At 37.4% G+C, this 27,846-nt stretch overlaps 1 protein-coding gene and 1 pseudogene across 1 annotated transcript in view; both read left to right on the top strand.

Moving 5' to 3' along the window:
* The window catches only part of RBM6 (RNA binding motif protein 6), a 104,138-nt gene that overhangs the window by 53,142 nt on the left and 23,150 nt on the right, over positions 1-27,846 (top strand). Inside the window, exon 6 of the mRNA XM_006892884.1 lies at positions 3,285-3,358. Coding sequence (XP_006892946.1) covers positions 3,285-3,358 — 74 coding nt within the window. The remainder of the gene's footprint in view (positions 1-3,284; positions 3,359-27,846) is intronic.
* LOC102869480 lies at positions 562-1,422 on the top strand (annotated as a pseudogene).

Below are 27,846 nucleotides of genomic sequence, written 5' to 3'. Positions count from 1 at the left end.
TCTGCTTCTTCTGGCCTAGTCCTTTGAGATTGTGTATTTGAGTATTTAAAATTGATACTTGATGATGAAAGCTGTGTTAGTTACTTCTGCTATTCTGCAGTATTTCTCAAAAACCTTTGCAAAATTTAGGCATTCAGTGTTTAGGTTTCATATATGAAAATTCATTTGAAAGAAATTAGTTAAAAAACAGTTCCATTTGTTGGTAGAGTGTATACAAATATATACACTGTTCCTATAAAGTAGTTTTTAGTTTTTTAGGTAGATTTTGTGATAAATTAAACAGAAATCAGAGGGGTTCGCTTTAGTCCATACTGATCACAGCTTTGAAACCAGGATAGAAAATCTTTGAGCCTAACGTAATGCTGAGATTTCTAGTAGCCACCACTTTTTTCCCTGATAAAGGTCCTAAAACTCAAAGATAGTAACCTGTATCAGTATAAATATTAGCATCATGTAATGAACTTAGAATATTTGACAAGTCTAAAATCTAAGCCTTTTATTAGATAATAAGTTATTTTAGGCCTTTTCTTTCTGTCAAAAGAAATCCATGCCAGCGTAGCCATGAAGTTTCGGGCAAAGATCGTGGACATGGCCTGTCTGAACCATTTCACGCTAATTCTTTATTATAGGAATCAGTAACATGATAGCCAAGCTTGTAAAAACCTGCACCCTTCGCATCAGCCCAGATAAGCTGAATTTCATCCTGTTAGATAAAGTGGCCAATGGTGGAGTGAGCATGTGGTGTGTGAGCTGCAACAGGAGAACTTCTTCAGTGAATTTCAGATGGAAGGTGTCTCGGCAGAAAACAATGAAATTTATATAGAACTGACATCAGAAAACTTATCTAGGGCCTTAAAAACTGCCCAGAATGCCAGAGCCTTGAAAATCAAGCTGACCAATAAGTATTTCCCTTGCCTGACAGTCTCCGTAGAGCTGTTATCTGTATCAAGCAGCAGTCGCATTGTGACTCATGACATCCCCATAAAGGTTATTCCTAGAAAACTCTGGAAAGATTTACAAGAACCCACAGTCCCTGACTCTGACGTTAGCATTTACTTACCAGTGTTGAAGACTATGAAGAGTGTTGTGGAAAAAATGAAAAATATCAGTAATTACCTTATTATTGAAGCAAATCTAAATGGTAAATTGAACTTGAAAATAGAAACTGAATTAGTGTGTGTTACAACTCATTTTAAAGATCTTGGAAATCCCCCATTGGCCTCTGACAGTGCTTCTCAAAGCAGAAATCCAGAGCAAATGGCTGAAGTGCGCATAGATATTAAGAAGCTCCTGCAGTTTCTTGCTGGACAACAAGTAAATCCTACAAAGGCCTTGTGCAATATTGTGACTAACAGGCTTGTTCATTTTGATTTGCTTCATGAAGATATGTCCCTTCAGTATTTCATTCCAGCACTGTCTTAATAACATATTCCCAGATAAGGGAGTTCACAGACCTTGGTCGTAATGAGAAGTGATGGATTCATGTGTTCTGAGTTGTTTGCCTCAGTTCTCACAGTAGCATAAGCCATCCACATTTTATTTACTTCCATTTCTAGAATATTTAACTAGAAATGGAATTCATGAAATAAAGCTGAATAAAGACAAAAAAAAAGAAATCCAACCCATTTCTTCTACTTTGGGGCTTTTGTTATTATGCCTTTTATTTACTAGGTATTTAAGTTGTTAATTTTTCTTTAGGGAGGGCAAAAAATGAGGCAAGATTTATAGCTTTAAGTGAGTCTGGATTGACTCAGCAGTAATGAGTTTTGGGTCTGATGCCATGAAGGGCCCTGGCTTCTGACTAGTTAGACCAGCAGTTCAAATCCAGATAAGAGTCTTGAAGGAAGAAGATGTAGCAGTAAGTATTACGGCCTTGGAAACCCTAAGGACAGTTAAACTTTGTTTTAGAGGATCATTATGAATCAAGATTGACACACAGCAGTAGGTTTGGTTTTTTAGTTTGATACCTTGATTCATTGATGCCACTTTCCTTTTATTATTTTTTTTACATTTATACTTGTTATCTTAAGTTTTGTGTTATTTCTCTGTAGTTTTGAGCAAATCTCACTTTTCCCTTCACAGTGTCCATTTTAGAGATGACTTTATCCTATAAAGCAGTGGAATGGGAGGTGCTTATGTAGTATTGCACTGACAAGTCTAGTACTGTTTTAGTTGTATGGTGGCAATATCAGGGAAATTATAGGGTAGGTTAGTATTGTCTGGTTTAAAACAGAGTGTAAATTCTCTGACTTACTTTCTTCTGGGTCATGTGAGTTACAGGCCTGTTCTGCAAGTGACATTTGCATGAGAAGTGCCAAGAGTATAATTCTTTTTTTTTTAATAAGTTATTCTTTTTTTTTAATTTTATTATTTTTGTGTGCGTGTACCGTCAAATCAGATCTGACTGGTACAGGAGGAGATTGCCCCTCCTTCCCCAGCAGAGCATCTGGTGGATTCGAACCATGCACCTCTGGGATTGTAGTTGCAGCTTCTTGCCACTAGGCCACCAGAGCTCCCCCCAAGAGTATAATTCTAATGTATAGTATTTGAACATGGATGGATTGCTAACAACTGCTTCCTCAGCCTACCCCAGCATCATTGTTGGTGTACCAGCACAATTTTAACACAACTATATGTACTTAATTATGAGTTTACATCTTCCTTTCATAATATATTTTACCTGGCTTATAATTTGAGCTGAAATGAAGAAAAAAGAGGAGACTTGAAATAGTCTGTCCGCTGCTAACACGAAGCTGCCTGTGATGTCCAAAAAAGGATAGTTGCCTTAGTGTATCAACACTTCTCTTGTCTTTGAGGGTGGTTTCTTCTTAAAAAGTGATTGCAACCAGCATAGCTTTGGGATAAATTACATATCCTCCTCCTCTCAGTTTATGGTTTGTTTAATTTTTCAGATACCTTCATGTTCTTATTCTTTTTCCAGAAGATTCAACCTATAATTAAATCTTGGGTCCCCACTTTTACTTTTCTGTGGTTACCCAATTCTTGAGTAACCTCGTCAGATAATCAGAGCTAAAAGGGACAGAGAATATTCTTGGTGTATCGAAAAAGTGATTTTGGAATAAATGTCAATGTCCAGACCCAGAAACATCTAGACTTTCTTTGTTGCTTTTTTCTGTTTGGGGCAGCAACTTTGTCTAGTAAAAAGGGAGGGGCTCCTTGGGAGGGCTGTGTTTAAGGGGTTCAGGAGCAGGGGGTTTAAGTGTGTCTTTTGTGTTTGCAAGACACTAACACCACTCCCGTCTGTATTTAAATGCTGTCCCCAGGTTACGACTATGGCTATGTCTGCGTGGAGTTTTCACTCTTGGAAGATGCCATCGGATGCATGGAGGCCAACCAGGTTGCTTTATACTTCGGTCAAATGATGCTGGAAGGAGATATATATATATATATATTTAATGTGTGTGGGGAGGGGGTATTCAAATCATTACACTTTGGAAAGGTAGGAGAAATCTGAAATCTGAAATCTTATCTTTGGAGCATCCCATGTTCCAACCAAAAAGTGGTTGTGAGGAGAAACTTAAGGAGTGAAAATTTTTCCAGAAGAGTTATTGGGTAGGATGTACTTTTAAAACTAGAGCCCATTTGTAGTTGGACTAGAATCCAAAGACAATAGATGGGGAAACACCGCCACAAAAGACAGCTTTGGAGAGCCCGCCTTGGAATGTGATGGAAATTGGGCTCCTGATGCAAAGAATGATCTTTGACTGTCTGTGACCCAAAGAGCTGCCTGGCACAGGGATTCTAGGTCCGTGTTTAATACCTGGACCTAGTGCAAAGACCACTGAAGGTTAACTCATGTGGTGCTCAGGTCCTTCCCGTGTGTACCACTTTCACAAGAGGGTCATCAGTGAGTAGAGAGATGTACATTGCTGGTGTCTGTTGCATTCATCATTATTCTTTGCCTTTTGGAGTTACATACTCATGTCCTTGGCTACATCTACTCAGTGCTGGTGAATCCGACTCTCTCCTTAGGTTTGAATCATCTAGAGATACTAAGCTTGCCACAAGTATTATCATCTAGGTCTTTAGTTGAAGTGCCATGTTAGTTTTGGGGGAGGAATTACTAAATGGCAATTTAATGCTTTGTCATGGTGTTCCCACTGAAAAATTCGTTTTTCTATCTAGTGCCCAGTTTCTCAATCTCTAAGATAGGAAAAGGAAGCTTAGTGATAAAGTTTTTTATCAACCAGTACCTATACTTAAGAGAATGCAGTGAGCTAGGATCTAAGAGGCACCTTTGCTGGAGAAGTGTATTATGAAAGGAAATGCTTCCTCTTCTATAACCCTTTCGTAAGCTTTGTTCCACTCAGCATTTCATTGTATTTACCCCTTTCCATTCTTTGGGCTATATTCTCCCCTAGTGGTTAGAGGGATGACATGCTGTTAGTGTGTTGTTGAGAGAAAGCTCTTATTAGAAGAATCTTTTCTGAGTGCATATATTTTATTAGTATCATAAACACTGCCAGGCCTTAAGAGGATTCTTGGGTTAGTACCATATCCCTTCATTTGGCAGGTTCTTGTACACTGATTTGCTCAGTGTGCATCTCTGAGATAGTCTTGTTTTGTGGGGGGTTTTTTGTTTGTTTGTTTTTTTAGATAGTCTTAAACACTAATTTTATATTAAAAATGTGCTACCTGCCAGGTTTGCAGAGAATGGAGGTGCCAATCTTTATGCCTATAATGAAGTCCTTTTGGATAGTCTGTCCTAATAAGAGAATTCTTATTTCACTCATAAGTATCTTTTTATCAGCAGAAAATAGAATGCCCGATGCTACTTTATGCAGTTTTAGGAGTGGTGGAGACATAGTAAATGGAAGAGCCGTGGCAGGTGCTGTCTCGTTTGCATCATTGTCACATCTGCACCTTCTAGAGGGTATTGCTTTTTATCAGTACTTATTTAACCTTGATCTTACCTCTTAGTTGTGCCTTCTCTCCTCAGCAACCACACCAATAACAAAAAATTCTTTCTGAATTTTCTAAATTGTGGATTTCCTAGAGTGTGGTCTTACACAGAATTTGAACCACCTTCTTAGCAGCAAAGGTATTCTTAGGAAGGTCTTCTTCTAGAGCCACATCTGAGAAAATGGTCATTTATATAAGCATGATGATTGAGCAGAAGGACAAGTGTCCTGTCTTAGCCATTCTATGAACATTTAGAGCTGAAAAATTACCCTTGCCTAAGCAATTGGGAACTAGAACAAAGCAAGAGCAGGGCCACAATTCTTCCAGAGGCAGAATCATTCTACGACAGGGAGCCACACTCTGTGCAAAGGGTATGTAGTAAGAGACAATATCTTTTGTAATATTTTATAATCACCAACTTAAGAAACTTGACAGTTTATGTGGTACTCATTGCATACGGTGTTTTCTTGAATTTTTGCCTGATCTCATTTTCAGTGTCCACTGGTGGTGTTCTTAAGGGAGTTATCTTAAATATCCTTATTCTTAGTGAATTGATTTATTTTTCTAGATTCTTCTTTTTCTCCTGGCCATGAGACATAGCATTGTCGTGCAGCGGAATCCTCTTGCTGAACGGCATTAGACTCTGTTATCTAAAAATCTCAGTTTGTGCAGGTTATTTTGTTGGAAACAAATTTTTTTTCTATAATTATATTTTATTAATTTTCATAAACATTTACAGAGATTTTGGGCTTCCACTCATTCATTGTTGCACTATTCTCTCTACCCTCCTCCCAGTTTGATCTTGTCCAATGCCACAGTGCTTGTCAAAGCCAGTTCTGATTAATCTTCTTTGTCAGTGTTTCCTTTGCCATTCCCTATCACTCCTCCCTGAGAGAGACTTCACCCTGAGTCATAAGGAAAAGGGGATGGCGTATTCTCTTAGCTACTTCCTGCTGAAAAGAAACAAATTTTAAGAGTAGCATCTCCAGGCAAATGAGTTTCTGTTGTAAAATGTACATGAAACATTTATCTACTTTGAAATAGTTTAGTGGCATTAAGTATTTCAGTGTTGTATAACTGTTAACACCATTATTACTAGAACATTTCATCAATTAAACCCATTGTTGTTGAGTGATTCTGGCTCAGTCACCCTATAAGAACAGAGTAGAACTGCCTTATAGGGTTTCCAACACTGCATATCCTTAGGGAACCATCTTTGTCCCACACTGTGGCTGGTGGAGTCGGACAACTGACATTTTGGTTAGCTGCTAAGCACCTTAACCACTGTGCCACCAGGGCTCTCTCTTCAACTTTTTAATCCAGGAAAATTTTTGTGCTTTGATAGTAGATAGTACAGGAGAGAAGATAACCTCTGGCAAGTTTTAAACCTCCCTCTGAGAGGGATGATAACTTGGTACCTATTTTATGGGGTTTTGGCATGGATTCGATGAGACCATTCATTTATAAGTGGCAGGTATCTTTCTGGATGCTGGGAATATAACAGTGAATAAGTTAAACAGTGTCATTTTTTTAGTGGGAAAAGATAGATCATAAACAAGTAGACAAAAGTAATACAGTATATAGATAGTGCTAAATGATAAAAAGAAAATGAAGCCAAATGCTAGACACTGTGTGAGGAGAGGGCAGTTTTCTACAAAGTAGTTGGCAAAGGTTCTTGTAAAATGACATGACATTTGAGCAATGACTTTTGGTGAATATGATACTAGAACCCTTGAATTCAGATGATTGTCTCTTTTTCCCTCCACTTTGTGTTAAGTAATATCCAGTCATAATTCTAGGAAAGCAAATTTGGTCTTATGTCTGTAGTTTATGAAAATTATTTCTTTAAGGAAATAGGTATAGTTTAAACTCCTTGTCACAGTGATTCAGAATCTTAGTCAAGATGTAAGAATGTGAAAAAAGAAGTCATTATTCCTAGAGTGAATTAATGAGTTTTTGTGAAAAATTCATTTCAATCTAATCATCTATTTTCCTTTCCTCCTAGTTTTACTTTCTAGTCAAATTGGTACAAATTATAAGACATCAGAATCTGCTAGGCACCTTGGAGTAGAGGCCACGTGAGAGAGTGTGTGTGTTTGTGGATGTACATTTAGCAGTTTTCTCTTAAATGCTTTGAGTTTTTCCCCTCCCCATTAATGCGAATATGTGTTTATTTTATCATTGACTGATACCTGGAGATCTAAGGAGGAGTTTGAAAAAGCTTTCTGCCAGCTAGCTTCATTACACTTTGTGGATTGGGTATACCTCAGTAAGATCTTTGGCACTCTGAGTCCCTTCCATCCTTTTCTGATGGCTGTATGGAGGCACCAGACAATAGGAGACCAACAGTTTTGAACATTGTGGCCAGGGACACCTATCAGGGCTTCACTTAACCAGCAACTGTCTAGGGAAGTATTTCCAGCAGAGTTCTGTCAGGTCAGACCAGCACTGTCTCTAAGAGAAGGGCACAGCTAGTGAACAATGTGAGGTAGAGCCTTTCATTCTACCCCTAAAGTGTTAGCAGTGTCGTATACCCATGGTATTCTTCTTTGTTTTCGAAGTCTTTGGTAATTGAGGATAATAAATACTATCTCCTTTTCTCTGTGTATGTCATTGCTCTGGAGTTGGGATAGGAGAAAGAAGTAAAAAGCATAATGTTAGACTATTGCTCTCTCAGTGTTTGCTTGATTGTTAAGTTCTAAGCTAGTTCTCTTAAAACATTGCCTTTTAGTCTGCAGTTATAAGTCTCTTATTTTCTTCTGTTTCATTCTCAAATTTGTAGGGTTGATGTTTGTTACCAGCTCCTGTTTGCTAAGCATTCACTGAAATGTCCTCCTAAACGATAGGTTTTGGATAATTTATTTCTCTGAGATTTTGTAATCATTGGTCTTCTTTAGCTAAGGATGAGTTGATGATATGACAGAATTAAGCGGACTTTACAAAATATGAAGATAAAGATGATGTTACTACCTAAAATAAAACGTCTCAAGGACGTGAAGGGGCCAGTATATGGACCACACTGGGTGACACTGTCAAAGGAAATGATACCAAAATGACAGCCTGTAAATTTTTTTGTGGTATGTTTCAGCAGAAATTTATATTATGTTTATAAAAATATACCTAACAACAACAAAATTTTTCATAGACCCAGCTGACTCATGAGTATACTTCCAAGGCTAAATGTTACACTCATTTGACCTTTTCAGTGCCTTTGAGCAAAGCTGTCATTATTCAATTACAAGGACACTTTGAATCGAGTGTTTCATGAGCACACACTGTAAGCACGCACTGTTATTTTTGTTGCTGCAGGTGTTTGTTTTTTTTAAAGAATTTCTTTTCTTTTTTTTATTATTATCATCATTTGAGTGTGTACCGTCAAATTGGATCTAACTGGTACAGGAGGAGATTGTCTCTCCTTCTTCAGCAGAGCATCTGGTGGATTTGAACCACGTGACTCTGGGATTGCAGTGCAGCTTCTTGCCATTAGGCCACCAGAGCTCGCCAGGTGTTTTTATAGTTGCTGATTTTGTCAAGTTTTCTGGTGGTTTGGCATGAGTGATTTGAAATTAGTATTTGTGAACCTAGATCAGGAACTTTTTAGAGCATGAAATTAAGGAAATTAAGGAAAAGGAGGAGAAAACTAAAAAAAGGAAAGCTTTCTGCTCAGCTAACAATGTAATTCAGTATAGGATGATTTTATGATAGAACTTTGTTTTTAATAATTCATATGTAATCTAAGAAATGTGACAAGCAATATACAGCTATACTTATCACATTATTATTAAAATAGATAACAACATTAATAAGGATTCTGTATGATCTAATATGAAAGGAGTTACATGGGAGGAGTAGCACTCACTTTGAGTTACTGTATTGGATGATACCAATTCTACTAAAAACTTAGGCTTTTGCCTGACATAAAGGGATGAAACCTGTGAGATATTCAGTGTTTTATGAAATGGTATTTTTTGTGTTACTGAAGTTAAAAGAACTTGGATTCTTGAAGATATCATAATGGCCAGGTGTTTCTGAAGTTACGTGAAAGAAGCCAAATTTTAAGTGTGATTTCTTCTCAAATTAGAATACTATGGGAAACTTGGATTTTTGGAGATGGAAAGATTTTTGAGTCCATAATAGAAAAGCCAGGTGAAGACTTATTTTATCTTAACTGATTGTTAGCAGTGACATAAGATAGTGTGAAATACTTAAATCCATGGTTATTCCAAGTAGCAAAAAACAATAAACAGTAGAGATGCCTACAAGGTTGCCCAAACAACCTTTCCTTCAGAAATGCTTCTCTAAAGAAAATGTGACAGCCTGCTGGAGCTCACCTGTGTAACTTGTCACTGGAGCCACATCCTTCTTCCTGATTCTCCTCATTAGACATTGATGGGAAAGAGGAAGAAACGAATTGTAAAATGAGTACAAACCAAATGTTATTGGAGTTCTCACTTGCAGAAGAATTGAAGTATTCAAGAGAATTCAAGGTCATCAAAAGGGTTGATGATTTGATTGTGAAGTTTGGTCACCCATAAAATAAATGAGCCTGCATTGACTGAGCACAAGATCATATAACAATATTTATTTATTTGTTATTTATTTAGCATAACACTATTTAAAACCCAGGGCTCTGGAGGCTGCCTGACAAGTGCGGCATCCTTGCTATGTCATTTAACCAAGTCTCATAACTTCTCTGTGTTCATGTTCTCGCATATCTCTGGGGATTAAATTCGTTAAACAGTTACAACTGAGACTAATGCACAATGAATATTGAATATATATTTTCTATTATCATAACTTCTTACCTAAGTGAAACAAAGTTTCAAGTTTAGCAACATTAATTTTGGCTTTGTATAGAGCATGCAGATAAAAGAAAAGTTGGTGGCAGTGTCCGTAATGGTTTTGTGGTCTCTATAATACTTCTCATGAACCTACTGACTCAGACTGTCAGGGGATTGCTTCTAGGCCTCTTTAGGGATTTTTGTTGCTTTAGTCTTCAAATCTTAGGTTCTCTCAAGAGAGATAATTTCTTATGAGAAAGAGCAATAGACAGACAGCACCGTAAATTGGACACGTAGTGTTTTTAAACGATACTGTTAAGCTAGTTTGTGACTTTAAAAGCCTAAGTCTTAATAACCTTGCCTCTGGCAAAACGTCTCTCCAATAATTATAAGAAGTGCTCTAAACGAGATTCAAATAAACACTCATCATTTGACAGTTTTAAGAAGAGCTTCCAGTATGTTTCCTACAATGACGTTTGTAATTATTTTTATCATGCATAAACCATGGTTCATTTCTGTGGGCTGAATAATTTAGTTCTTAATTTGCACCAAATTGGAACTTTGCCTGTATATTTTAACCTTGTGCTTCAGTGATGTAAAGCCTCTCTTTCAGCTTGTATTTTTAGTTAATGTTTGACTTTTTATAAAAATGGGTGTGTGAAATGCTAATTTTCATAGTCTTGTGTCTTTTTGGAACTTGATTATGGTGATTATTTTAAAAGGCTGCAGAATATGTGTCATTCTAATTAATGAGCTCAAGCAGTATTTGTGATCTTAAAACTTTGACTTATAACCTTTATAAACCTCATGGTAGTACAGACCTGGGAACACAGGTTTAACAATTCCAATTTCATCACTGTTTTTTTCATAACTTCTAAGTCTCGGTTTACTTATCTGTAAAATGAGAATGAGAATAAGTTACATAGGTCAGATCAGTTAGGAAGTTAGTGTACATAATGTGGGTTCAGTGCTCGGTAGAGACTAGCATGTAATGAAAGGTCATTGTGTAACACTTAGTGGTAAGCCCTCCTTTTTCTGGGCTTAGGATTCATCAGTCCCTGATTCAGCTGTAGTGGCATCCGAGTTCATGTGATGCTCTTGCCCAGTGCCTTCTCCATAAAACTGGATGTTTGAACTGGAAGGAAGAGGGGCTAGGTAGTCCATTTGCTAGTAGGATCTGGAGAGTACATAAGCATGCAGGTTGTAAGGCCAGAGGACCATTGCTATTCCAGCACTCCTGTGGTGGAGAGCCTTCTGAAGCCAACACTACAAGCAGTTCTCCCATCACAAAAATCTCTTAGGCTGATGGTAGCATTGAGTGTTTTTAGGTACCTGTTCTGTTCAGGGTAAGCTTGTATGTTACTATTCATCTTTGTGTTCATCCTCCACAAGATGAGATGTCTAGGTATTATCTGTCTGGCCTCTGGCTCTCTGCTTTATATATATCTTTTTCTTGTTAAGAAAATATTTTGTTTCTCTTTAATTATGGATCAGTATGTGTGGGCTTAACTATCAAGAAGCCAAAGCAAAGGGGAAAAAAATCAAGAAGTTGAGCTGATTCGAAGATTTCAAAGGGCAGCTAGGGAAATCAGCATAGTACTGTAATGAAATGTGCAAAGAGCTGGAGTCAGAAAATAAAAAGGGCCGAACTTTCTCAGCATTTCTTTTTTTTTTTTAATTGGTGAGTTTTTAAAAATTATTATTATTATTATTAATTTTAATGAAAATTTACAGAGACTTTGGATTTCCATTCATTCATTGTTGCCCTTTTCTCCCTGCCCACCCTCAGCATTTCTTTTTTTTTATTTTTTATTAATTTTAATGAAAGTTTACAGAGATTTAGGGTTTCCAGTCCTTCATTGTTCCAACTCAGCAATTCTTAAACTGCAGGAGCTAAAGAACAATGAGTTGCGATGATTAAGGATACTATGGGCAGAATATTGAATGATCCAGGAAGCATTGAAAGAAGTTGGAAGGTGTATACAGAGTCACTGTACCAAAAAGAATTGGTTGACAGAAGAATTTCAAGAAACAACATATGATCAAGAGAAAAAGGTAATGAAGGATGAAGAGCAGGCTGCTCTGAAGGACTTGGCAAAAAATAAGGCCCCAAGAATTGATGGTATACCAATTGACATATTTCACCAAACAGCTGCTGCCTTGAACATGCTCACCAGGTTGTGCCAAGAAATCTGGAGGACAACGTACCTGGCCAACTGACTGGAAGAGATCCATATTTATTCCCATTTCAGGAAAAGGTGACCTGACAGAGTGTGGAAATTAATGAACATTATCAACTAATATGAAGCACAAGCAAAATCCTGCTGAAGTCCATCAGCAGAGAACTACCAGAAATACAAGCTGGCTTTAGCAAAGGTCATGGCACTAGAGACATTATTGCCAATGTCAGATGGATCTTGGCAGAAAGCAGAATACCAGAAGAATGTCTGTTTGTGTTTCATTGACAGTGCAAAGGCATTTGACTTTGTGGATCACAACAAATTGTGTCTAACCCTGAAGAGAATGGGAATCCCAGAACTCTTGGTTGTGCTCCTGCAAAACCTATATATTCAGACCAGGAAGCAGTCCTCAGAACAGAGCAAGGAACACTGCATGACTTAAAATCAGGAAAGGAGTGTACCAGGGATATGTGCTGCCTCCGTACATTTTCAGTCTCTATTCAGAGCAGATAATTTTGGAGGCTGAGCTTTATGAAGAGGAATGTGGCATTAGGATTGGAGGAAGATGCTTAAATTATAAGCTTCAGCCTACGTTATGCAGGTGACAGATCCTTACTTGCTGAAACTGAAGAGGATCTGAAGTGCTTGCTACAGAAGGTCAAGGACTGTAGTCTCCAATATGAATTTAAGCTCAACATCAAGAAGACAAAAGATTCTCACTACTGGGCCAGTTGGCAGCACCATGATAGTTGGAGAAGAGATTCAGGTGGGTAACAGTTACAGTTTGGTTCCACAATCAACACTCTTGGCACCAGCAGTCAGGAAATCAAAAGATTAATTGCCCTGGGAAAATCTGCTGTAAGGGACCTCTCCTGAGAAGCAACAATAGCAGTTTAGAGACTATGGTGCACCCTATCCAGGCCACAGTCTTCACAGTTACTTGCTTAGTGTCAGAGAGCTGGACAGTGACTAAGAATGACAGAAGAAAAATTGATACCTTTGAATTGTGGTTCTAGAAAAGAGTATTGAACATACCGTGAACTGCCAAGAAAACAACTAAATCTCTCTTGGAGAGGGTGAAATCAAGTTCGTCCTTGTAGGCAAAGATTTTGAAGCTCCATCTCACAAACTTTGGGCACATGCCCAGGAGGGACTAGTCTTGAAGAAGGACATCATGCTTAGAAGGATGGAGAGACAGTGCAGGAGAGGAAGAGCCTGAAGGAGATGAATTGGCACAGTAATTAGGGCAATAGGAATAGGTATGTTGGAGTCAGTGAGATTGGCTCAGGCTAGGGCTAGCTTCAGAGCTGTTATACATAGGGTCATTATGAGTTGTTGGCCCATAACAACGAGATTAGTAATGCAAATGTTTTAATTTATGTTGTGTATGTTTATAAAATCTGTGTCCAAGTAAAATACTATTTCCAGACTAGATAGGAGAAAATGTGATAGGCCAAAGAAGATTAAGGGATACCAGGACTTGGGTGAAGTGGGAGGGAGAAGATGAGGAATGACTGCTAGTGAGTTAAAGATCTCTTCTTAGAAAGATAAAAATATTCTGAAATTAGATAATGATGAAAGATGATCAGTATTTTTAGTACAGTTCATTAAAAACTATTGAATCACACATTTTTTTAAATAATGAATATCTTGAATACTATGAAGAATTTTTCAATTTTGGAAAAATGTCTTTAAACTTAGTAGGGAAATTGTTCAGGTTTTTAGCCTGGTATAAATTAGGTTTTAAATAAAATACAGATAAAGAGTTTTTTCCTAAAATCAGCCAATCAATTTATCTAGAAACTAGAAACTTTAAAACTTTGATCTACATGAAGATCAAAAATACGTGAAGAAAGGGAGCGAAAGGGAGCTCTGTTGGCCTTGTGGCAAGAAGCTACGCTGCAATCCCAAGAGGCTCAGATGCTCCGCTGGAGAAGGAGGGGCAATCTCTTCCTGTGGCAGTTGGATCCAACTCAATGGTACATAACAAGAAAATCAAAACAAAACATGAAAAAGAATTTATTTTGCTAATATTTAAACAAGAGCATTTAAACTAAAATCTGAAGAATTATGAATAGAGTTAGTAACATGCCCCATTTTAAACTGCCCATGTGTCATAATCCTAGCTATAGGGTGGAAGCTCTACTGGTGTCCTTAAGGGATTGTGCTGCCAGTCTCAAGGAAGGTGCTGGAAATCTACCAACTGCTCTGAGGGAAAAAGGTGAACAGTCTACTGTTTAACAGTATGCAACAATGTAACAGCTATAGTGTGTATTAAACATTTGAAGTCTTTTCGAAAATCTTCCATGCATTTTAGAGAAACATTTCAGAAACCATGTGATTAGGAACAATAAAAGATGAATTGTCTTAATATAGTACTGCTGTATAATAAATAAAACCTACATTGTCATGGAAAGCTGTATATTGTCTATCTGGAATCACATTGGGAAGATCAAAAGAAACTTTTAAAGTACAGAAAATGTTAAGTACCTTTTATATATACGTGGGACCCTAAACTAGGTGTTCTGTATTTATCAGTGAAAAAAATGAACATATCTTATGTTCTGGTAGAATGGGATAGTTTAAAATCTTTAAAAGATTGTCATTTTTAAATAATTCCAGATTTTTCAGAAAGGTACAGAATAGTAAAAAAAATCCGAATGAGTTATTGTTAGCATAAAATTCTGCATGCAATCTCCAATCCCATTTTTTAACCAAGGCCACATTTTCCAACTATGGATTTATAATTTTGTTTCCAACTTTTACATTCCAACTGCCAGTTATTATAAATATATCTTAATTGCATATTCCAGCAATTCCAGACTTTGGAAGTTGGTATCCTAAATTTGTTCATTTTGGACTTTAGGGATTCATGGATGTGGTTGAATAATAATAGTTGCATTAACAGGTCTTCTTTGTTTTGTAGGAGATATTACTCCACCCCTGACATCATTGTACTACAGGATAGATTGTGAAATGTTCTTTTTGACAATGAATGGCACACCATTCCCTTTGAATTTGTTGTTCTTGGCATAGTAAATCATGTTTGTCTGATTCAGCATAACCAATACCAGTTCATTTCCTTTTTTTACAACTTTCAACTTTCTTACATTTATATTTTATACATTCCATATTCCAATTAATTAATAGATATTTGGAATTGTTTCCCCTTTTTTTGAGGCTTTCCATGTCAGCAAATGTAAGTTCTTCATTGAGTGAACAATTAAGTCCATCCACACTTTGAGGAGGCAGTTCTTCTCCAATTACATTTTGAGTTCCTCTCAACCTGAGAGCTTCCTCTTTTGGCACTATGTGCCACAGAGTTTACTGCTTTTCCTGGCATATTTCCCTCAGCTTAGACTATGTGATCCAAATACCATTTTCCATAGTTATTTAAGTTCATTCTACTACAGGAAGTATAGGGGAAAAGTTAAAAAGCACATAAAATCTCTCTTGCTCTTACCACTTTGATATATAGCTTTCTAGATTTTTCGATTCATATACAATCTGTAATTGTTACACTTACAAAACAGGCTAATTTATACAAATGATATATATTACCTTTTCATGTCCAGTATTGTAGAAATCTTAGAACTAAGTTTTTATAATGTTCCAAGTTACGGATTAGCATGATTTACTTACTTAGTTCTTCATTTGACATTTTGAGGTTATTTCCTTACTATTTTAAATAGTAAACGCTGTGCAAAATCCTGTAGCTATATACTCACATGTCCTTAATTACTTACTTATATTAATTCATCATTGTAGACTTGGAGGATTAAGAGGCACATTTTTTATGACTACATCATTATATTAAAATTTTCCATCCAGAAATTTCTCATTTTAAGGTATTACTTTTAGGTTTTGCCTCTTAGATCTTTAGTGAGGTGGCATATTTTTTGCATGAGTGTTACCTATTTGTATTTCTTTTGTGGATTGTTAGTTCTTGGTACATATTTAGCCAAAAGTGAAGACATAAAATCTGTTTAGTCTTAATGTGATATTAATTAGATTCTTTGAAATAAAAAAAAAGTTACCTGACTGTGAGATGAGCTTTGAGAAACTATATCCATAAAAAAACCCACACAACCTATTTCCATCAATTTCCCCAGTCTTTGCTATTCAAAGTAGTTTCTCAGTAACTTGTTTTGGTTTCTCAGTAACTTGTTTTGAACTACAACCTATTATTTGAAGAAGAGACACATTACTCAGTAACCTCAGTCCTTGCTAATTTTGGATGATGATACAGACATAAGCTTTTAAAATTGTTGTTGTGTTTTTTTAAAAAAAACACTAAAAGAGACAGTGAAATTTAACACAAGCTCAATAATTATTCTAGGGTTAATCCCAAATAAAATCTTGAATGTCTAACAAGGACTCAGATGGTTATTAAGAACAAGTAGAAGTGTCAAGTCTTTTGATTATAAAATTAAGTAAATTAATTTAAGTTAATAATAATGAAAACCAGCACCATAAAGAATTAAATCAATTATTATTATAACTAACATAAGATGGATCTTGGCAGAAAGCAAAGAATACCAGAAGAATGTCTATCTGTGCTTCATTGACCTATGCAAAGGCTTTTAACTGTGTGGATCACAACAAGCTGTGGCTGACTCTGAGAAGAATGGGAATCCCAGAATATTTGATCGTGCTAATGCGAAACCTATACTTGGACCAAGAGGCAGTCGTCAGAACAGAGCAGGGAGACACTGGATGGTTCAAAATCGAGAAAGGGGTCCATCAGGGATGTATTTTGTCTCCATACCTTTTCAATCTGTATGCAGAACAGATCATCTGAGACGCTGGGCTGTACGAGGAGGAATGTGGCATCAGGATTGGTGGAAGAATCGTCAACAACCTGCGTTATGCAGATGACACAACCCTGCTCGCTGAAACTGAGGAAGGACCTGAAGCACTTGCTGCAGAAGGTCAAGGACTGCAGTCTTCAATATGGATTGAAGCTCAATATCAAGAAAACAAAGATTCTTAACCACTGGGCCATTGGCAGCATCAGTATGGATGGTGAAGAGATTGAGATAGTTAACAGTTTTAGTTTCCTTGGCTCCACAGTCAACACTCTTGGTAACAGCAGCCAGGAAATCAGGAGACGAATTGCATTGGGAAAGTCAGCTGTGAGGGACCTCTCAAGAGTACTGAAGTGCAACGACATCAGGCTGGAGACTAAGGTGCTCCTGATCCAGGCTATAGTCTTTGCAATTACATGCTATGCGTCGGAGAGTTGGACAGTGAATAGGGGTGATAGAAAGAGAATTGATGCCTTTGAGTTGTGGTGCTAGAGACTTTTTTGCATGATAATGTTTGTTCTGTTTCCTGATGACTAGAAGAATAGTTATTCTTAATGATACACAGCTGTGAGTAGACTTGTTGTTTGTTGTGATCTTTGATTTGTCACCTGGTAGTAAGCATTTACTTATTGCTGCCTAGATAGCATCATTAACTATTATTATCCCTTACTATGTGTATGTACCTTTTAGTGGGTAGGCATTGGGAATACATTATATGCAGTTAAGCAATAATGGTTTTTATATGCCATGGACTTGACTACAACTTATTGCTGCCCTGTGAACAACAGATTGGAACCTTGTCCTGTTCTTCACTGTCCGCAAAATCTCCAACATGCTCAAGGACATTATTAAAGTCATTGTGTCAGATCATTTCATTGAGGATTTTTCCTCTTTCTCTGATTCTTATTTATAGTCCAACTTTTAGTTACATATGTAACAGTTAAGAAGACTGTGGTTTGAATCAGGCACACCCTAGTCTTTATACTGACATCATTGCTCTTTAGCTTGTACAGTGGTCCTTGACAGCAGATCTCCCCTGTGCAGATTTCCCCTTTTCTTGTCTGCTGTGCCCATGGATGTTGATTCTGGACCCAAGTAAAATGAAATCATTAACAACTTCAGTATTTTTCTCCATCTTTCATGATGCTTGCTACCTTTTGGTCCAGTAGTGAGGACTCTTTGTTTTCTTGATGTTGAGGTGTTATTTACATGAAGGTTGTCGTCTTTGATCTCCTTTCTTAAGGGCTTTAAGTCACTTCCTATAAGCAAGCTTGTATCATCTGCCTAATCTAGATAGTTGAGGAGTCTTCCTCCAATCTTGATGCCACATTCTTCTTCTTATAGCTTCTTAAGTGATTTTGTTAGCATATAGAATGTTATTGTTGTTGTTTGGTTACAGAAAGTCAGAACCAACTCATAGCTGACCCTCGAGTGGGTTTTCAGAAGCAGAAAATTCCATAGGAAGAGATTGCTCCTCTTTCTCCTATTGAGCAGTTGACGGATTTGAACCATATGCCTTTAGGTTGGCAACACAGCTCCTTACCACTAGGCCACAGAGGTTCCTAAGATTTTATTATTGAGTAATATTCCATTGTGTATATCTACTACTCTGTGTTTATCTATGGATTGAATAGGTATAGAGAAAGGATGCAACCTTGATGCATCTTTCCTGATTTTAAACTGATTCTATTCAGACACTGTTGTGGTCTACATGTAAGTTTCACAGGAACACAATTAAATATTCTGGGATTCCTGCTTTTTTCAATGTTTTGATTTACAGAGTCAAACACTTTTGCATAGTCAGTAAAACACAAATGAGAATCTTTCTGGTATTCTCTCCTCTAAGCCAAGATCCTCCAGATATCAACAGTGATATGCCTCATTTTGCAGACTCTTCTGAATCCACCTTGAATTTCTGGGAGTTACCTGTCAGTAACTCTTCCATCCAATTTTTATTCATCTTCAGCAAGGTTTTATTTGCATGTGGCATTAATTATATTGTTTTTGTATAATCTCCACACTTTGATGGGTCTTTTTTTTTAAATGGGGACAAATAGTATCTGAGTCATTTGACCAGGTAGGTGTCTTCCCAAATTTCTTTGATAAAATTTGGAAAACAGTAATTAAGACCATATCATTATTTCCCCTCTGCATAGGACACAGTGTGTAAGGCTGCCAGCTACATAGTTGACAGTCAAATCCACCTGTCATTCTACAGGAGAAAGATGATGGATGGTCCCCGCCTGTAAACACTTATAGCCTTAGAAACCCAGTGGAAAGTCATCATGAGTTAGAACCAACTCAAGAACAAGTTTGTCTTTTGGTTTGTTTGGAGATTTTATAAGAAATTTATATGTAAGGGACTAAATTTAATAAATATTAATAAAATTTATCTTAATCATGTCCCTGACTGTGTATTCATGCCAAGTAGTCTTCTTGCTGGAAAAGTTGGTGTTCCTTTTTGGTATATCTGGTGTTAGGGAGCTAAAGATTTGGGTAGAATCGGGGAGTGATAGAGAACTTGAAGAACTGATGCCTTTCAGTTATGGTGTTGGAGAAGCATACTGAGTATCTCAGGGAATGCCAAAAGAACAGATCCATCTTGGAGGCAAAGACGACGAAGCTTCATCTTATGTACTTTGGGCATATTGCTAGGAAAAGCCATTCCTTGGGAAGGGACGTCGTGTTTGGAAAGGTATTGGAAGGTCAGCAAAAGAGGGGAAGACCCTTCACCTAGATAGATTGACTCAGTGCATGCAGCAGTAGACTCAAGTTTGTCAGAGGTGATGATGGTGCAGGATAGGACAGGGTTCAGATCTGTTGTCCATAGGGTCGCTATAGGTCATACTTCAACAGAACCTAACAACAGCAGGGAACTTGATTGAGTATGGCAGGGATGTGTACAGTTAGAGAAAAGGCTCTGTGGGGAAGGGCAATGCAGGTTAAATGGAGGTTAAATCTGGATCAAGAGCTGAGAAGGAATGAGAGATGAAATAACTGAGCACCTGCTTTGTTATGATCTTATTTTTTCATTTGTCTTTTGAGGCATAAATCACATACCTTAACATTCACTCTATTCATTAACATAATAATGTAGCCATCACCAGTGCATTAATTCCAGAACATGTTCCTTAGTTATTCTGCATTTTCCTCCACCTTTGGTTGTTAGCTGTGGTAGACTCATCTTTCTTTTTTTTCCATTTTAACATTATTTTAATCAAGTAACATCGGTGTTATAGACTTGTCTTTTGACAGAGAGTGACCCCATGCACAGCAAGGGGAGTAGACAGACCATTATCTACTTTCTATTACTATAAGTTTGTTTGGGACATTTCATATAAATGAAATCATATAATTTGTTACGGGCTTTTGTGTATGACCAGACTTTCGGTTAGTATGATGCTTTCAAGGTGTGTACATGTTTTTTAAAAAATTAATATTTCATTATTTTTATAGTTGAATAATTGCACAGATAGTGCCACATTTTTGTTTATCCATTCTTCAACTGATTGATAATTTATATTTTCCCTTTTGGCTTTTGTGGAAAGTGCTAACGAATATTTATATATGTATGATATTAGGATTGGATTGCTGGTGCTTATGGGTTTGACCAGAAACTTTCCTCAAATGGGAATGGAGTGTGATGTTGAAACTATGAGGTACTCAAAGGACCGGCAGTGGTCTGTCCAATCCCAATTTTCTATTTTAACTCCCCATTCTCCTTCATTATTTCTTTATTTCTTAAAAGGTTTAGAATGATGTCTGACATCATATAACAATAAATATTTAACTGGATTAACAAATTCTTGAATAAATGGTTTCTAATTCTGTAGTTCTTTGCTGCTAATCTAGACAGCCTGCTTAATTGCCAGATTCTCATATTTCCCCTGGGTCTTTACTCTTAATCTTTGATAGCAGTTTACTTTTTGTGTTCTAATGGAGCAATCTACATTCTTGTTTGTTAATTGTAGCTTCCAAACTATGATCTGTTTCTTTTCTTCATATTCTTGAAAGTAGTAGAAGTAGTGACTGTAAAATAATATGGTTAGGAAGGACCACATAAATAATATTAATTAAATATGTGAGTGAGTCATCAAAAATCAAATAGTACTGTGGAGTAACTATTGTGGTGGTAATTTGTACACTTGACTGGAGAGAAGCTGCAGAAGAAAAAGTTCCTTTGCAGTAGTTGAGAGGAGATGTGAGTTTGCGTCTGGACATAGGAATTGATAAGGAAGCAAAAGGTCAATACAAACATCTATAGAACAAAACTAATTCCTTGAAAGTCAGACATGGCCTTCATGCTTCTGCACCTGCTTCTGCTAAACATTGGGCACATTTTTGACCCCTCAAGTTCTGATAGCTAATCTGCTACCAGTATTGGAATCGTGATTGTACCAACTTTATATGAAAATGAATAGGGGTCAAGATAATGCACTGCTAAAGAAGAAAAAGTAGGAAGTCTTACACTTCCTAATCTCAACACAGCCACAGTTATCAAAACAACTTAGTACTGGTTCAGCAACAGATACACAAACCAATGGAATAGAACTGAGAACCCAGGAATAAAGTCATTCGTCTTTGGGAAGCCAATCTTTGACAATGATGAAATTCATTTTTAAGTGGAGAAGAAACAGCCGTTTCAACAAATGGTGCTGGCAAAGCTGGTATCTATTTGCCAAAAAATGAGAAAAAGACCCATATCTCATACCATATACAAAAACTAACTCAAGATGGCTCAAGGATGTAGACATAAAATATAAATCTGTAAAGTTCATCAAAGAAAAAAATGAGATAAACTTAAGTCAGTGACAAATACAGCTTATTAAATATGAATGAAAATACACAGTCAGCAGCAGATAAACTAGAAAATTGAGATCACCTAAAAGTTAGATTCTTAGGTATATAAAAAAATGTAAAAAGAACTTACCAACTGGGAAAAAGATTTGATCATGCCCTATCTGACAAAAGACTCATCTCAAATTTATAGAAAACTCCAGTACTTCAACAAGAAAAAGACAAACCATCTGATTTCAAAATGGGTAGAGGATTTGAAAAACATCACCAGAAGCATTCACATGCCCAGCAAACACATGAAGAAATGATCAAGATCATTAGCTATTAGAAATGCAAATCAAAACAATAAGATACAGCTCACCACAACAGCCAACAACAGCAAAGTTCAACAAGACAAGAGCCTACAAATGCTGGTGAATTTATGCAGAGATTGGAGCCAGTCCATAGGAAAAGACACCGTGTTTCCAAAAGTAGTGCATCAACAAAAGGAATGAAGACCTTCAATGAGATGGGCTGACATTGTGACTGCAGTGATCGATTGAAGCACAGCAGAAGTTATGAAGGAATCACAGGATCAGATGGGATTATGCATCCATCTTTTATTTTCTTCACTAATCTTTGCACAATTAGTAAAGCACTAATGTTGTGTTATTAAGTGCCATCAAATTATAGCAGCACTTTGTCCAACAGCAGAAAACCCCACCTAATCTGGTGCCATTCCCACATTGTATGCAGTGCTTAAGCCCATCATGACAGTCACTACGTCAAGTCCATCTAAGTGAGTCTTCCTCCTTTTTTTGCTGACCCTCTACTTTTTTAGCTCCAGATAGAAAAATTCTACTCAATGTTTGTTCTTGTAGGGTATAGAATATTACCTTTGTGGACTGTGTTATGGAAGTTGATGATCCACCAAGACTACCAGCTAACCTTAGATTTAGCAGAGAGAGAGAGAGATTTCTAGGAACCTACAAGTTCACTTACTGCTTTCTGAAATGATCTGTATAGTTCTACTATTTTGATTGAGTTTTGAAGATAAACCATGGATGACCACAAGACCATTTCTCTCTTGAAAGAAGTACAGCCAAGGTGTTCCTCAGAGGCATGGATGGTGAGCCTTTGGGCATGTCGTTAGGAGGCTAGGCCTTGGGAAGAGGACATTATGCTTGGAAAGCAGAAACTCAGCAAAGGAGAAGACCTTCAATGAAATGGAATGACACAGTGACTGCAGTGAGGGGTTTAAGCACAGCACAGATTGTGAACGTGGCTCAGGAGTACGCAGGATTTTATTCTTTTGTGCATAGGGTTGCTGTGAGTTGGGGTCGATTTAACCACACCTAACAACAACTGTTTTGATGGTTCATTGCTAGAATTACCATTTTCCACATGGGACACTCAAGTTCATTCCCAGCATCCGAAGCTGATGATTGTGGTGGCAAAGAATCAAGCAGTGTTTCCTTATAGTGTGCTTGGGGATCACCATAAGTTGAGGACTGAGTCAGTGGCAGCTAACAACAATTATTTTAATACTGACTTTTCTGTTGGACATGCATTTCACAATACACATTCTATCTAGTGAATTGTCAACATGATTTACCCCTTGGCTTAACGTTGTTCACTAACTTGTGTCTCTCTTCCCTAACCCCCCCTCGTTGTGTACTGTTGTATCAAATCTGACTGGCACAGGAGGAGATTGCCCCTCCTTCACCATAAGAGTGTCTGGTGGATTTGAACCATATACCTTCTGGATTGCCGCGCTGCTTCTTGCCACTATGCCACCAGAGCCCCTCTCTTCACTTTTAATGATTTTACAGAAATCGTCTATCTATATTCTCACAGATAAGAATTTTAGAAAGAAATAGGTGCATCTTTAAACTTTTGATTGTAATTTGAGTGAAAGTTGGCAGCGCAATTTGGTTTTCCATTCAACAGTTCATATATATTATGTTTGTGAGGTTGATTTTAAAACCCCCACATTGTAACATCATTCTTCACACTTCCTGGGTTTACAGTTTATGTTTATGCTGCTTTCCTATCCCTTCCTGCCTTCGAAACTTTATCTCTGGACTGATGCTGCATTGCCTATTTTTATTTCATATAGTTGATTGGTCTAAGGAATATGTTCTTTATCACAGGCAGGTCTATTGTTTGGCTAAAATGATTTCAGTTCCAAGCTTGCCGAATGACTACTGGCCATTGTCTCAGGGATTCAACTGTTCTCTATCAGATGAGTAAACCTCATCTTTTATGATTTTGAATTATGTTGCACGTTTTTATCTGACTCTTATCAGAGACCCTCTAGTGGTCAGCCATGTTAGCTGGACATTGACTAGTTCTTCTGGCTTCATTGCTGCTGCTGTTGTTGTTGTTGTTGTGTGTCATCACATCATTGCATCGAATGAACACAACTGACCCTCCAGCAGGTTTTCTGAGGCAGTAAATCGTAAGGTAGATTGCCCATCCTTCTGTGGAGCAGCTGTTGGTTGATTTGAAAAGTGTGCCTTTGGGATTGCAGTGCATCTTCTTTACCACCAGAAACTGCCTGACCTCATTGTAGTAGAGACTTAACTATCTTTCTTTTCCTTCCAGTTTAAAATGTAATTTTCATGACAGCAGGACTAGAGTATTTTTCAGTACCAAACCCCCCATGCTTAAGTCAGCTGCTTAGAAAATACTTGTTTTTGAGTGAAGAATATATGTCCTGCTGTGGTTAATTAAGCTTTTTGGGGTAGGGGAATTCACAGAAAAGATGAAGTCTTTAAAAAATACATTTACTTGTTAGAATGGTTTTGGGTCTATAAAAGAATTAAAAAGCACAGAAAGTTCCCATATATTTCCTCTCTTCCCACTTCTTCCTCTATTATTACATCTTTTCACTTGTGTGATACATTGATTACAATTGATACAGTTAGGATTCATTCAGTTAATTTGTTTTACAAATGCTTCACTTAGTTTATGGTCTTTTCCATCTGTTAAAGTTAGAAAGACATTTTTAATCGATAGAAATAATTTTGTTTCTAGAATATTGATTTTTGGAAGGGAGCTAGCTGTGTGTTAAAATGTAAATATATACATTTACCCATTCTCCCAATCTTACCTTTGTTTACACTGCCCTACCTCACATAGCTTTTCAACAGGGGGAAAAAATATGCAGGTTAAAGTCTATAATAAAAGCATCAACATTCTTCCTAATATCATAGAGTCTCTTCATTTTCCAAATGTGTTTGCTCCCAATTTTTCTTATAAAAGGAAGAAATGTTCAATTATGTAATTGTTTTCATTGATAATTTGATTGCTTCAAACTAACATTTTGTCTGTATTCCTTTGAATATGTTGGAGAGTGTGTCGAGGTGCTAACGGCATCCGTCCATGACAGATTACCAGAGCACAGAACAAATGTGTGCCAGGTCTGATTAGGATTGTTTTGTGATGGTTGTGGGCTGTGCCTTTATAACACTTTGGAGCACTTGACCACAGATCCACTGGGCATTGTTAGTGAGTTCTTTTTTTGTTTCCCAAACTCCCAAATTATCACAGATTTCTGCCTTTTTCAAGAACCATTCCGTCATTGTCTCTACATAATCTGCTGCAGTGACATCCGAAATATTAGAGCTCAGCATATCTTTCTTTCTAAATATGCCTAACTTATTTTGAATGTGTCTTAAATTTGCAAAACCACCTCACTTAAAACCAAAACAGGGCCTAGAGTTAGATACATCTGTGTGGGTTTTGCTTATGAAAATGAACAGACCTAAAAGGATTAGAGACTTAACCTCCTTTCCCAGTGTACCTTTCCTGACTATGAGTAAGCTTCATCATCTTTTAGCTTCTGTCAGAGTGGCATTAGGTCTGTAGCTTTTGTTTAAGGAAGAAGAAAAAAAGGAATAGCAGGTGGTACCATCCTAAAATGGTGGCTGAACAGTATGTGTTCAGAAGTCTGGCAGCTCAGTATTGTATTTTTTTTCCAGGGACTGTTTCTCCAGTCAGTCAGTCAGCAGGGTTCTCTGAAATGTCTGAGCAAGCACACTGAAACCAGTGGGCTAAATAGAGCCGCCTTCAAGTGAGCGAACGTTTTTGGGTGGGAGGTTGTTGATAATGAACCAGTAGAAATAATGTCTCTTTTCAATGGTGAGGCCTGAAGAATAGCTGTTAGTTCCTTGGGGACACTGCAGCTTTTGTAGGTGTCTCAGTAGAAAGGCCTGTGCCGTGTCAGTGAACTTTGGGGCCTCTTGTCTCTTCTCTACCACCTCCTACCGTCAGCTCTGAAAGAAAAAGAAACCAGAGAGAAGTGATTTACATTATGTTATTCAATAAATAAAGAGCTTTACATTTCCACTTGATTTTAGAAACTCTCCATTTTCCTTTCTCCACAGTGATTTCATTTAGAAACCTAGACAATAAAGCATACAGCCAAGTTGAATATAGGGTTCACCTTTACAGAAGAAAAAGGCCAGGCGAGCCAAAACAGCAGTCAGCTCATGACATACATGAGTGTCATTAGGATGGCACAAAGCCACTGTCCTTCAACTACAGAGGGAAATGGCCTCAGTTGCAGTAGGAGAGAAAAATCTCTTTAATCTGGAACCAAAAATCCCTGCCCTGCATGCCTTATTTTAGAGTCAGCTGGCTGAGATAATTGTTAGGAAAGAACAAACTGTATTAGTTTCTGTATCTGTTTTACTTAATGAGTACATTGATTTAAAGGAGGTGGGGGAAAATAGGATGTGGGTTTCAGAAACCAAACCTGAATTCCAAAGGGATTTCTGAAGATCTATCAGTTAAGATGTTAGAAAGTAGTCTTCTGCTTTCACTACTAATGAAGTAGCATCTTTGTTTGAAGAAAAATAATTGCTTAACCAGGCTGAATGAGGTTCTTCTAAATAGTGCCTTTCAGAAACATCAGTTCTGAAAGATAGAAAATTGGAGCTAACGTAAATATTTTTATTTTAATGGGTCATAAATTATTCCATTATTGTAAAGGCCTTTTGGTTAGAGCCTGTAAATAAATTCTTTGTAGAATATAGTTAGATGTCTGCGGAGGTATAGGAATTTTTGGAATGTCCAGTTCTGAAAGTCATCGTCTCTGTTAGAGCCTTACTTGCTTCCTAATTATTTGGTTTTGGATTGTTTGGGTTCTTTTAATGTTTTTGCCTTCATGTTGTTGCCACATGCAGATTAAATGACTTTTTAGAGTAAGAGGGTCTTGTGCATCCCCTGATTATTGTTGATGTTCTTGTTCTTAGTTGCCTGCTCTTAGCACCCCATATGTGCTTTGTAGAACTGCTGCATAGGACTTTCAAGGATGTAACCTTTCAGAAACAGGTAGCAGGTCTTTTTCCTGAGATGCCTCTGTGTTGCCTTGAACTGTCTACTATTTTTAGCTAGTGATTGAACAATCATTTGTCCCACCCATGGACCCCCAGTTTCCCTGTTAGATAATTCCCTTTGTCCTGAGTCTCACCAGAGCAAAATTAATGGCATTGCCCCCAAGATTTTCTCTGAAATACACATAAGACAGACAGAGAGTGGTGGTAAAGGAGGTGGAATATATTCTCAATACCAGATGTCATTAAAATCAAGTTGCCATATGCCAGGTTCAATCTAGAGTGTATTGTGTTTGTTGACTTGGAACTCGGGCCTTGGGCTGCTCTGAGCCTGGTGAGTGAGGTTCGGTGAAATAGACCAGCCATCTCTCTTCAAAGCACATAAATGGGGCAAGATGTTCTTTTGTAAGAAGCTGGTCCTTGATCATCATAAACATTCTTAACACGTTGCTGCACACTTTTAATTGACAACCGTGCTTAGAAACACTTTCTTCCTCCCCCCCCCCCCCGATGTAATTACTGTTATTTGCAGCAACGTGTTAAAGAGCATTTTAGAAGTTTTTCTGGGCAAGAAAAGCCATTTCAAGAGGTAACACTGAGGGAGGGAAAAAAGGTAACATTTGAGAAAGCAGTGTTTCCTTATACTTCAGTCTTAAAATGGGCCTTGAACAGGATTTTATGTATAATGAAGGTTCCATCGGGCCCTTATCTTGTGATTTCTCAGAGGGCAGCTCAGATCCTGGTAAATGGCCAAATTCATCAGAGGCATAGAAGTCAGCATCAGAACTACGGAACTGCCAGGGGCCATTTATATGCTGCTGGCCTCTAATTATCTCCTTTATATCCTTTTCTCTTTCTCATTTTCATTTTGTTATTTGAGAATGATAATTTTACAAATTTTCCTGTCCTTGTGTAAGGAATGGGCTTAATTGCTTTTTGTAAAAAGGGTTTCCTTATTGTTGAAACCAACTCATAGCTCACCCACCATTGGTTTTCCAAGGTTGTGGATCACACAAGAAGAGATTGCCTGGTTTTC

This window comes from Elephantulus edwardii, unplaced genomic scaffold (genome assembly GCF_000299155.1).
Source record: "Elephantulus edwardii isolate Elephantulus edwardi_28Jun2011 unplaced genomic scaffold, EleEdw1.0 scaffold00121, whole genome shotgun sequence".
NCBI lineage: Eukaryota > Metazoa > Chordata > Mammalia > Macroscelidea > Macroscelididae > Elephantulus > Elephantulus edwardii.
This window is presented reverse-complemented; position numbering and strand designations above follow the sequence as displayed.